This window comes from Rhipicephalus sanguineus, chromosome 4, assembly GCF_013339695.2.
Source record: "Rhipicephalus sanguineus isolate Rsan-2018 chromosome 4, BIME_Rsan_1.4, whole genome shotgun sequence".
Taxonomy (NCBI): Eukaryota; Metazoa; Arthropoda; class Arachnida; order Ixodida; family Ixodidae; genus Rhipicephalus; species Rhipicephalus sanguineus.
In genome coordinates, this window is record NC_051179.1 from 188,175,917 (window position 1) to 188,188,235 (window position 12,319).

The window sequence follows — 12,319 nt, forward strand, 5'->3', positions numbered from 1 at the left end:
GATGCGCACAGGGCCCGATTACGCTATCGCGTTCTACTCTCAAAGGCGAAGCTCAAGCGCACTCCAAGTTTTTTCGGTAAATTAACGAGAAAAATGGCGTCACATACAGGAAAATTACCAGCGTGATATATTTTGTACAACGTGAAATCTATAATTTTTGATAACGTCAACTCAATGAGTTAGGTATAATTTATTTCAACGAATTATGGGACTTACCCTATATGCCATCAATTCAGATTTAGGTTGTTGCGGCGGCCGCATTTAGATGGAGGCGAAAAGCTAAAGGCCCGTGTGCTTACATTTAGGTGCACGTTACAAAACCCCAGGTGGTTGAAATTTCACATTGTCTTTTTTTTTCTTTAGAACAGCAGACAAGTATCTGGGACAGCGCGCGGAAAGATTGAGGGCACGGCGTCTCGAAACAACACTGGCCGTTTCGGTTTGTCAAGGAGAACTTCGCCACCAAGTTCTCCATAATAGCGCCGCCTGTCTATGTCACTGTCCGAGAAGTGCTTCTCGCAAACGTAGTCACGAGGCGTCAGCTGTAGGTCATTTCTTGGTATGGCGCGAGCCCACGCTTCAAACCTCACTGGGTCTCTAGGAACTTTGAAGGTAATTACCTTCTCCTTGCAGGACGCGTACCCACTGCTGCAGTTCGGCACGACACATTTCCGCCCCATCCTGAAGTAGCACTGGTCGAAATCTGCAAAGCACTGTCCTTTTTCGCGGCGTGAAAAGCGCCGGCAAACATCGAGGAGTCGGCTCCGCCGGCGCAACGCGCGGAAGCCACTGAGAGCGCTAAAGGGAAAAAAAAAAAAACAGCAAATCGCCAAGGGAACTTTCCTCCCAAGGCTGTCCGAGCCCACGCATGCGCGCGCAGAACATGCGAGCGAGGAGCGAGGGGCGTGTGCATGCGGCGGCAGGCGTCGTCTGCTCATGGGCCGCTACTAGCAGTTCGTTTCAAGCGCTGTACGGCCTATAATTCCGGCAATATCGATTAGTAACTGCAGCTAAAGTATCTGTCATATCTACCTATTGATGTTACAGACAGAAATCTTAGAAATTTTGTAATGTATGAGGCGCTATCACGATTTTTATGCGTCGCGCCCATAGAAGAGCATGTAAAAGATGGCAACAGGCCGAAAGCGTCATCTGTCGTGCTTCGGCGTAACCGCATTCTGCCGTGACGCTATCGCGCCGCCCTCGCGCGCTGCCGCGGCCGAGATTCTCCTCCTCAAATACTTCTTTCTCCGTGGCCCAGGCACAGAAAAATAGAGGCGCTGACCACATATGGACCGCTCGTTTGACAGGGAAAAAGCAGCATAAATGCAGGAGACAAGAGTGAAGTCCCCTTGCGGTTGAGCCGACCTTGCTAATTGGGCTCGGACAGCCTCTTTCATAAGCTGGCCTCGATCTTTAGGAGGGGGGCAATGCGATAACCGAGAGCGCCTCGTTCCCCAGCTAGCGCGTTGTGCTGGCCCCGCGCGGCTCGATCACCGGGAACCGCCGTTAAACGGCAACATGGCGACCATGGCTACAACGCCAGGCCCTATTTTTCGGGCCTGGCGTCTCCCTTCCCCAGCTTCGAGACGTTCGGGCGTCGCAAATTTCGCTGGCATACGTCACTGTGCCACGACCGTCCTCTTTGGCCGCCAGTGACAGCCTCTGGGCCCCCCTCTCATATCTGAGCTCGCTTCTGTCTGGCGCTTGGTCGCCGCTGGCAGAGGCTTCCGGGCCTGGAACGAGAGGTTCACGCGTTGCTTTAGCAGGTTACTTCTCGTTCGCGCGTTTGTGATCCTTTTTTTGTGTGGTAGCCGCAGCGCCGCCAAACGTAGTCTGGTGGAGCTCTCCTGTGCGGCCCGCAATTCCGCGCTTGTCGCACTGTGCTGCATCTTGGGTTGAGAAACCCGTCTTTGATGACAACCTACTTTGAGTGCCTTTTCTGCGCCGTGTCGGAGAGTCGACGAACCTGGCCGTAGCGTCTCGTTCCGGTCGCGCTCGTAGGGTAAGCAGATGGAGCCTCTGGCTCACAGGTCACTACTATGTTATGAAGAAGATGCTCACACCATCCATTCATCTATCCCACATTATTTAGCTGACCTTGCGGATGCTTCGCAATGTCTGCTTACATTTTTAATGATGCAATATTAGGCTGAACGTGCATTTTCGCCACAGCAGTTCTCATTCTATACTAGCTGAAAAATGTTGAGCGAGACACACATGGCTAGATCAAAATCTTTATTGTGCACATTATCTACACTGTTGATACTGAATAACACTCGGAACACTAGTTTACCACAGCATCTGTGTGTTTAATGACGTCTTCGATGCAATGCTCACTTCTGCCTCGTCTCGCACTAGTGCTGCAGTGGTACTGCACTACATGTACCTTCATGCTAAACTGATGTGCCAGTTAAGTGCAAGTACCTTGAAAACAATCTAGATAAAAATTTGGCTACAGGTACTTAATAGAAAAGCACCAGCTGCACACTGTCATGCAGAGGGCAACAAATTTAGTGAATTTTTGTCAGACATTTTGCTTAAATAATGTTAATCACAAGTCATGTGAGCTCTGATGTAACGAAGTGCTTCAACTGCTTGTGGCAAGCTGACTCTAGATAGCAGGACCTTTGCAAGTTCAAGCGACATCGAATGCAACTTGGGTTTGGCCGACTTTAAGGTGGCTGTAGGTCCTGACTGATGAACTTGCATCACACTTTTATCACTAAGTATAGAATCGCTAATATCCACTTGATGGGCATCACCGTGAATTTTAGCAGTGCGGTCTACATGGAGCTTCTCTGTTTGATCCATGGTGAAGGTACACTCTGCTGACACGCCACGTGGGCTGCTGATTGCTTGAGACACGCTCTCTTCCCAATGGGGCACGGTGTTGGCTGCGAGGCTGCACAGCCAACGAAGGATGCGTCGTGCATCTGCACAGTCACTGGAACTTTCAAGGAGGTCTTTTGGAGCTAGCAGAAGCATCTGGCAGATGGTTGCCGCTACAGCAGGGCTGGGACGCTGCACATAGTGCAAGTAAAAAGAAATGCGATATGCCAATGATCACATATTGAAAGTACCACAATTCCATCTTCAATGTTGTAACTTCCAGAAAAAAACACAGAACAAGCATATTTGTGAGTTGTGCTTTGGTCTCTAAAGAAACAAACTTTTCTTGTCAATTCTGCACTGTGTTCCACTAAGAGGCAAAAAAAAAACATGCTGAGACATTTTATTATTAAACGTAGCGCAAAACAACACGGACAAAGTAAAGTGGCAACATACACAGCGCATCTGCGCTGGCAACATCTGCGCTGTGTATGTTGCCACTTTACTTTGTCCGTGTTGTTTTGCGCTACGTTTAATAATTGTATATTACCAACTCGCCCAGCAAGACGTCCTTCTGAGACATTTGCAGGATGTCAAAAGCATGGCATTCAATGTGTTTACATGTCCCTTCAAATTTTGGCGTTGTAAACAAACAGGCACGAAGTGTAGATGATGCGGTGGAAATTTGTCAAGAATGCATGAAATAGGTGCACGCCCTTTCTCTAGTGAGATGTACATAAGAGTGCCTTCATTTGCTTAAGACTTGTTGCTGGGAAAGTTGGTTGACGTCGCAGGGATACAGGTTAGCGAAAACAATGAAACAGCACTTTCTCAACAATGAACTCATTACACTAGTGGTTACCTCGCGATACCACATTCAAAGTCTTGCCTGGAACAGTCAAAAATAAAAACAGAGGAGGCATCACACAAGGATTGTCGACATCAAGCTGCACCCACTCGCGAGCACTCGCAATGTTCGCTTCAGAGATGTTATCATCACCACAAAAACTGTTCGAAGAAGCGTGACTGCTGTCTTCTTCACTTGCAGGTACAAGTTAAACATTAGTATCCGAATCACATTCATTGGAAGAAGCAGGAAAAGATGAAAAGCTTCTTTTAGATGCAAAGGCATCTCTTGCTCGGGGGTATGTCCCGCAGCATGGTAGTCCGCACTCACACTACGTATGCGCAGCTCTCTTCCTTCCCTCTCTCCAACAGCTGCGCATTACTCTCTCCACTTCTCTACCAGCACCTGCTTGCGCTTCTGCTCTCGCGGCGCATGCGCTACTCTCCTCCTCTAGTCTCCTCGCCTTCAAGCGGTAGAGCGCTGCGCGCGTTCAGTCCAGCACTTGCTTCGGTTGACTCCTCTAAAATGCGGGCTCGACATGCCGAAATTCTCTCCTGCGCAGCACCGCGATGAGCGCCAGCGCATGCGCGTCCCCTCCCCCTCTCTCTCCTCTCCTACGCTGCCTTTCTCTCGCGCGCCTTGTCGACCGCGTTCGAAATTCTCTCAGCGCCGCGATGAGCACCAGCGCATGAGCGTCCCCTCCCGCTCTCTCTTCTCTCCTACGCTGAATCCCTCTCGCGCGCCTGTCGAACGCGTTGCCCGCTCGCCCTGTGAGAATTAACAGCCAGGCTAGAGGGAAGACACGACGTGCGTAGTGTTCCTCTTCGCGTTCCACGACGCGAGGTTGATAGCATCCTAGAAGTACATTTACAGCGCAAACGTAAAGACGCACCACAAAGAAAGAAACGACACACAAGCGCTGTGTGTGTCGTTTCTTTCTTTGTGGTGCGTCTTTACGTTTGCGCTGTAAATGTACTTCTAGGATTATGAACCAACTAGGCCCAAAAGAAGTTTTACTGATGTTGGTAGCATGCCCGAGGTCGGTAGCATGCCCAACGAACGCCAACGGAACGCGATCATCGCATCGCCTCATGGTCCCTTTAGCGGGAGATGGTGTAACTTTTTTCAGATCGACAGCTCAGCTATTCATGCGTCGACTCTACTGGGTGCCAAGCTTTTATATAAAATCGACACTCCTGCTAGAGGAAAAATCGAAATGACGATTTCGATTTCTCTTGTAGCAGGAGTGCCGATTAGGTGCTTACATCTGGCGTCAAAGCCAGTTATCAAAGCCATAGACGAACGCTTCTTCTCCTGAATGCTCAAGAGCAGAACCTATGCTGGTAGGAAGCTCTGTTCATCCAGAATAGTTGGAGGACATTTTGGCTAGGTTGAGTTCTGCTTGTACGAAACACTTAACAGGTTAAGGAAGCATAATGAAGGCTAAAATGTGACACTCTTGTTCTCCTGTATATAAAAGAAAACAGATGCACTGCTGAATAAACTTAACGAGATTGCATTGATCGTTTACTTCATAAGACGCTTTGTTTAAAATGACCACTCTATTTAAAGGACCCCCCCCCCCAACACTGAAATTGCAAATGGAGATCTTATTCTGGTTTGATTCTCCTGCATCTTCTGACCGATTATTAGCGGTGAATGTTGTGGGGTCTGAATATGAGCCACACTCTCAGAACACACGGAGACAGTTTATGCCTTCGGGCAACAACCACGTGTACATTTATTAACCTGCTTTTTTAAAGGCGAGCTTGCCGGCCGAATCTAACACACAACTAGTAACATGCTTAGTAGCCTTATGCAATGCCAATACAGTATACAGAAAACATAACACACAATGTACCGTGAATGCGGCGTTGCCGACGTTCGACTGACCACGAGAAGTCCACGGGAAACAAGCTGTGGTATCGTCCCCATGGATCCACAGAGGCAGGCGTCTTGTCTGCGCACGCTTCCAACCCCCAAAAAACTCACCGCTGTTTTCTGTACGCCGATCTACCCTCGCCAACAGGGCGGCGCCACCACGCCACCTTGCACTGCGCGATCACAGCACCACCTCTCATTCGGCGGCTGTTAAACCTAACTGAGGCTAATCCGCGAGAGACATGTGCGCCATGAGGCGGTAACGACTTTACAGGGGTGATAGTACCCCCACAATGTTGCCTTTAGAATATTTTAATTTGGTTTTGAAGTAAGCATTATTTTGTCAAGAACAGTGTACAATTTTAGACGAGGACAAAACGAAAAAGAAAGATGCAAGACGAGCACCGACTATAAATTGAAAGTTTATTGGAAAAAGTAACATTTCTACCTGGAAATTGCTTGCAACTCCTCATGTGCATTTATAACCCTATGTTCTGAACAGTGCTATGAGTTATCAAGATACAAAAGCTCTTTGTGATGAAGAGATGCCGAAGCTTGGCTGACGCATTTGCCTCCTGATTTATTAATGTTGTACGCTCCTATAATTTCTCAGAGAAGCCGACTCTTGTTTGTCTGTAAAAGAGTGCTTGACAATTGATAATCATCAGATGGCCTTCACAAACAAATTTGATATTTTTCTGTGGAATAATTTCTCGAACTGCTTTCATTATACTTGAGTTCGACAACCATAGGCTTTAACAGAGAAACGTCATTGCAAAAGTCTGGTATGAAAGTGGCTCAGATTATTAGTGATATCTTTTTAAGCAAAGTAGGTCGAGCCCTAGTAAGACGTCTTTCAGGCATGGTGAAGTAAGTGTTTCAATTTGTAGACAATTACACATTTGGTTTTAGTTGATGACGACTCTGTACTTCAAAAAACTGTGGACATTGTAAGAATATTCAAAGAGAATGGTTTCGGGCTAAGGTTTACTTCTGAGGCCATGAAAGAAGAGTGCATTCAATGTCTTGATCTGTTGTTAAAGTTTAGCCGTCATAATGTTTGCTGGAAATTTGCCCCAAGATCAGTTAAACCTTTGCTGAACTACTCTTCTGGTCACAGCAAGTTGGTGAAAAATGCAATTGTCTTTTTAAGCCTAAGATATGACTTAAAAACATAGTGCCTATGGCCGAGAAATATATTTCTAAGCAGGATTGAATGGCATTCAAGAATGCCAGGGTTGCATAAACGCGGTGGATGATCAGAATGTGGATCGGGGGGGGGGGGGCTTTCCTGGAACAGCACAGAAATTTGAAATTCGCAATGGAATTGGACGCAGCGCTTGCTCGAAATTTTAGAGTACAGTGGCGTCAAGCGAAAAAGCACACTAAGAATGGATTGGGAAAGGGCTACTAGCTGTCGCGGGACAACACATTTTACAGCAAAAGCTCTACGACGACGTGTCTCCCAAAATCATTTACTGCATTGCAATGACCTTGAGCCGCCGAAGCACAAGTTTGGAAGGCGTGACGTCACGCTACATGATTTGTTGCAGAGAGGTGTCGCGGCTTCGTGCACTCGTGACCAGGCATCGGTTTAAACACTGTATGCATAATGGCGTAGAGCACAGCACACGAACATAGGAAAAAGGACTGTCTTTCTTCCCCATTTTTGGGCGCTGCGCTAACCAAAACCAACTCGCCCAAGCTTCTACTCTTGTGCTGTGTGCGCTGTCTTTGCAAAAACCATGCCCCACAGACCTTTCGCTGATGATAACTATGTTTAGAGGAATTAAGCCTGAGCCAACGTGTCCCTTAATTACACACGGATGTACACATGTGCAATTACTGGCAACCACGGTGGTAGAATAAGAGAGGTGGCCAAACAAACGCCACGAGCGTGTCACCGAACCTCTCGAGTTGCTTGCGGCCATCGCTAGGTGCGCGACAGTTTTGTGGGCTGGAAGACACGCATCGCAAGCTTTCGCTGTGCTGAAAAGGCAAGTTACTATAGCTATCTTTCTGGCTTTAAAACGTCATTTGCGTTTTTGATTATGTGTAGTGGCTGTCTGCCGTCTTCGCCCACAAAAATAAGCGTACCAGGCGCTACGAAGCTTAAAATTTTCTAAACGGCGCGAGTAATCTCGACAAGACTGAAACGTAGTGCCGATCACAAACTGTATTTTGTGTTTTTTCCTTTGGAAGTGCAAGAATCCTTACCGGCGAGTGTACAGAGTAAAAAAAACACGGTTGATCCCTCCGTCATAGGAATCGGAAAAACACGAAAGTAAAGCGTGCCCTTGCAGAAATAACTTAATGTTTACTGTACATTGATATAAAGAGAGTTTGCACAATGTATATTGACGTCCGGCAGCTAGTGGCGCCGTTTAACGTGTATGCACCCACTTTGATGATTGGTGGTACATCTTCATCCCGACGACTAACGTCCATGTTAAATGATTAAACAAACCCTTGTCGTAGCTGTAGTAGTTCACGGTGAAAGCGTAATCAGAGAACGAGGTGTTATAGCCAGAAGAGCGTCGCATATTGGACGCAGAACTTGGTCGCCATCCCGCGGCATGTTAAAATGTGATTGAACACCACGGCCGGACTAGAGGGAAACGCAAAGCGCGTCGTGCCGCCCCGGTAGCCCAGCCGCGATTTTTCTCGGGGCGAGCGCGTGAGCATGGAACACGGTGTTACAGCCAGGTGAGGCAAGCGCGCGTCGCAGAGCTATTTTTGGTTTGTATTAGCGTGATGCTGACCGAGGCCGACGCTTTTACAACGCTTGGGCAAAGGTCGCCACCTCGCGGTGTGTTAAGGCATTGACAAACTTCAACTTCTGTTGAAAACGCACCGAATGGGACGGACACGTAACGCGTTGCAGGTGCTAGTCGCGGAGGCCACAGCAATGACGAATTACTTTTTACCTTACCACTACCAGAGGTCAACACCACCCAGCCGACCGCGAGAGTGGTAGATATAAAAGGCGCGCTCGTAAAGCCTTCAGAGTCTGTGACCGTGGCGCAGTGGCTAGCGTGCCCGGCATCTGTTGTTGCGGACCGAGCGGTCGTGGGTTCGATGCCCGCTGACGGTACCTTTTTTTCTTTGCCATCTGATTGTGTCTATTTTTTTCAACGTCATTTCCGTGACGGAAATACGTCACTGAACTCTTGGTGGACCCCGGCATAAAACACTTTCGTGTTAAAATCTATATATTTGCTTCTCACGTCATTGTGAGAAGCATTGGGCTTGATGCAACCAGTTACTATATGCAGGGGTGCAAGAGCCGAAATAGGATTTGGAGCAATTTTTGGAGCAGCAAACTGTTGCTTTTGGAGCACAAAAATCCAAATTTGGAGCAGGTTACGAAAAAGAAACCTGATTTTTTTGGCACTAAATCTCAAATTTGGAGCAGTATAACAAACAAGGCTTACTTTTAGAAGAGACACAAAACTACGTACAAACCATTTACCATCAGCTAACTCATGCACAGTGCACGTGAACACTGCTATTTCAATAAAAGCAGTGTGTTGAGTCGACCCACAGTGCAAACAATGACTAAGTCCACATTAGCATTTGCAGGGCCTGTCAAATAATTCTACAGGCACTGCGAATGCTAATGTGCACTTGCGAACCTGGCAACCTCGAAATTCAGGGGATTAGTAAAGCAGGAACAAGTGGGGGTGACGAAAAAAAGAAAACTGGCTTACGTTTTTGTCTATTCTTTCTCAAGGCCGCAGAAACGCCATATACAGCAGCTACAAATGATTGCCAATAAATTTTTAGACGTCAGTGATCATAATTACACGGCGCGTGCACGAATGAGTAATTAATGAACAAAATGTGCTGTGTCCCTGACAGCTAGTACCAAATAGCCCCTTCTAAATCTCAGTACGCTTTCCCGCAGGACACCAGTATACTGCGGCAAAAATGGCTTAAGTTAAGAAGCGTTCTGCATGCAATAAAACAAGCATTAGAAAATTTGAGAACCCCCCCCACGGTCCTTTTTTCACTCTCGACGGGTTTTTGCCGTCATGTTCCGTATAAAGTCCAAATTCATAACATCCCCTCGCGCATAGTATGTTCTAACGCGGGTAAAAGCGCGCGAGTGCGGGCGAAGAACACGGCTGAAGCAGAGATCGAACGAGGCAGCCCATCTCCACCGCGGGGGAGGAGCAATCGACGAATCAATGTAAAGTGCCTTGATCTAGAAAGTAGCGGGGTGTGTCCAGATAAGATCGAACACGAGGTCCCGGTCACCATTCCCGATTTTGATGAAATTTATTGTAGATCTAGGCATTACACCCAGAACAATGGTTTCGCAGTTAGTTTTGCGAAAAGAAATTTTGTTCGCCTGAAAAAAAATATACAAATTTTGGCCGCAAAAAACACTTTTCCGCCAATTTCGCGATTTCTGAATTTTGAGCGCACCTAGGGAAAAAACGGTGCACTTTTTGGTCACAATATTTATTCCCCTTAAAGAACAAGTGAAATGCAATCTTACGAGTCTTTTATTTCTCTTGCTTGTTGAAGCACTTTTGAAGAAAAAAAATCACCAACTTGGCAAATCGCACAAAATACCTTTATTTCGGGAATTTATTGCTGCTTGCAAGTTAAAGTGAGGATAATAAAAATCGGTACATATTAACTTTGATACTTTCGCTCTCTTTAAAATAATTTGCATGGTTTTATCGCGTTCTGTTTCACTTGATAAGTGGGTTGAAACGTAAGTGATTTACCAAAACGCCGAACTTTGAAAATGATTTTCTCAAAAGGCCATTTTTAATTTTTTTTTAAATGTCTCTGATTGATGTCAAGGACGTCATCTACAATTCTGCACAAAAAAAAACGTTGCATTATTTTGGTTGCTAACAAGTTATAGTGCGTCGAATGTGACCATACCAGCCTAGCGGCCGCGTCGTCCGTTAGGTGCTGAAACTCGGATATAAGTTCCTAAAAATACTTGTACGTGACATAATCACAAATCAGTAGCTCCACACCAACAAATGCGCAGCCCGGTGTCATGGTTCAGCAAGCTTTGTCTTGCGATGAGCCGCTTGAGAAGCCCGCAGCAGCGGCCGCTCAATGCTGCGGGCACTCACTTTACATGAGTGCCGCTTCGAATGCGGATAAGCTCCGTTGCGCGCCAAACTAGGCTCAGAGGACGAACGAGAGAAGTAATGCATCACTGTGAAAGTTAAAGGCTGTTAAGTGCTAACAAATGTCATAGTATGCAACGAAAACTCTGTCGGCAATTTCCCAGTGAGCGCCTCCAGTAGTACGCTCACGTGTTGCTTTCTCTCTTCTTATGGCCTAAAGATATTAGGTTCATTCTATGAGCAACATATGACACAAAATAAATCCATTGACATCTAAGAGGGCTGTCATACGTGCTTCCGATGGTCGAGCAACTCAAACTGCAGTTATGCATCTCGTGCCAGAACACTTGTGTCAGCCGGCTGTGAAAAGAAGTGTGTCCAAGTCCTTTGCTTCATTAAAGAACTGCTTTTACAATACTGTATTGTTGTGCGTCCGCAGATAGAATATCCAACGCAAGTCGAGCGTTTACACGATATTTTGCGGCTTCGCGCATAACAGCAGGGAAAAAAATACATGCGTGCTGTAATGAAGGCGCTCACTGGAAAATTGCCGGCAGGGTTCTCGTTGCATATTACGACATTTGTTGGCACTTAACGGCCTTTAACTTTCACAGTGATGCATTCCTTCTCTCGTTTGTCTTCTGAGCGTAGTTTGGCGCGCAAGCGGGGCTCATCCGCAGTAGAAGTGGCACTCATGTAATGTGAGTGCCCGCAGCATTGAGCGGCCGCTGCTGCGGGCTTCTCAAGCGGCTCATCGCAAGACAAAGCTTGCTGAACCATGACACCTTGCTGCGCATTTGTTGGTGTGGAGCTACTGATTTGTGATTATGTCACGTACAAGTATTTTTAGGAACTTATATCCGAGTTTCAGCACATAACGGACGACGCGGCCGCTAGGCTGGTATGGTCACATTCGACGCACTATAACTTGTTAGCAACCAAAATAATGCAACGTTTTTTTGTGCAGAATTGTAGATGACGCCCTTGACTTCAATCAGAGAGATTTTAAAAAAAATTAAGAATGGCCTTTTTGAGAAAATAATTTTCAAAGTTCGGCGTTTTTTGTAAACAACTTACGTTTCAGCTCACTTATCAAGTGAAAGAGAACGCGATAAAACTATGCAAATTATTTTAAAAGAGAGCGAAAGTATCAAAGTTAATATGTACCGATTTTTATTATCCTCACTTTAACTTGCATGCAGCAATAAATTCCCGAAATAAAGGTAGTTTGTGCGATTTGCCAAGTTTGTGATTTTTTTCTTCAAAAGTGCTTCGACAAGCAAGGAAAATAAAAGACTCATAAGATTGTATTTCACTTGTTCTTTAAGGGGAATAAATATTGTGACCAAGAAGTGCACCGTTTTTTCCCTAGGTGCGCTAAAAATTCAGAAATCGCGAAATTGGCGGAAAAGTGTTTTTTTGCGGCCAAAATTTGTATATTTTTTTTCAGGCGAACAAAATTTTTTTTCGCAAAACTAACTGCGAAACCATTGTTCTGGGTGTAATGCCTAGACCTACAGTAAATTTCATCAAAATCGGGAATGTTGACCGGGACCTCGTGTTCTATCTTATCTGGACACACCCAGCGACACTCTCCTCCGCGCGCGCGTTTTCCTGCTCAATTCTCCTCGGATTTCTCCCCTCCCCTGGCAGACGCGCT

At 46.3% G+C, this 12,319-nt stretch overlaps 1 protein-coding gene across 1 annotated transcript in view; it reads right to left on the reverse strand.

The window, feature by feature from the left end:
• Nucleotides 1-2,223: 2,223 nt before the first annotated feature.
• LOC119391923 (serine/threonine-protein kinase Pink1, mitochondrial) overlaps nucleotides 2,224-12,319 on the reverse strand; it is a 116,592-nt gene continuing 106,496 nt past the window's right edge. Inside the window, exon 10 of the mRNA XM_037659572.2 lies at nucleotides 2,224-3,024. Coding sequence (XP_037515500.2) covers nucleotides 2,551-3,024 — 474 coding nt within the window. The 3' untranslated portion in view covers nucleotides 2,224-2,550. The remainder of the gene's footprint in view (nucleotides 3,025-12,319) is intronic.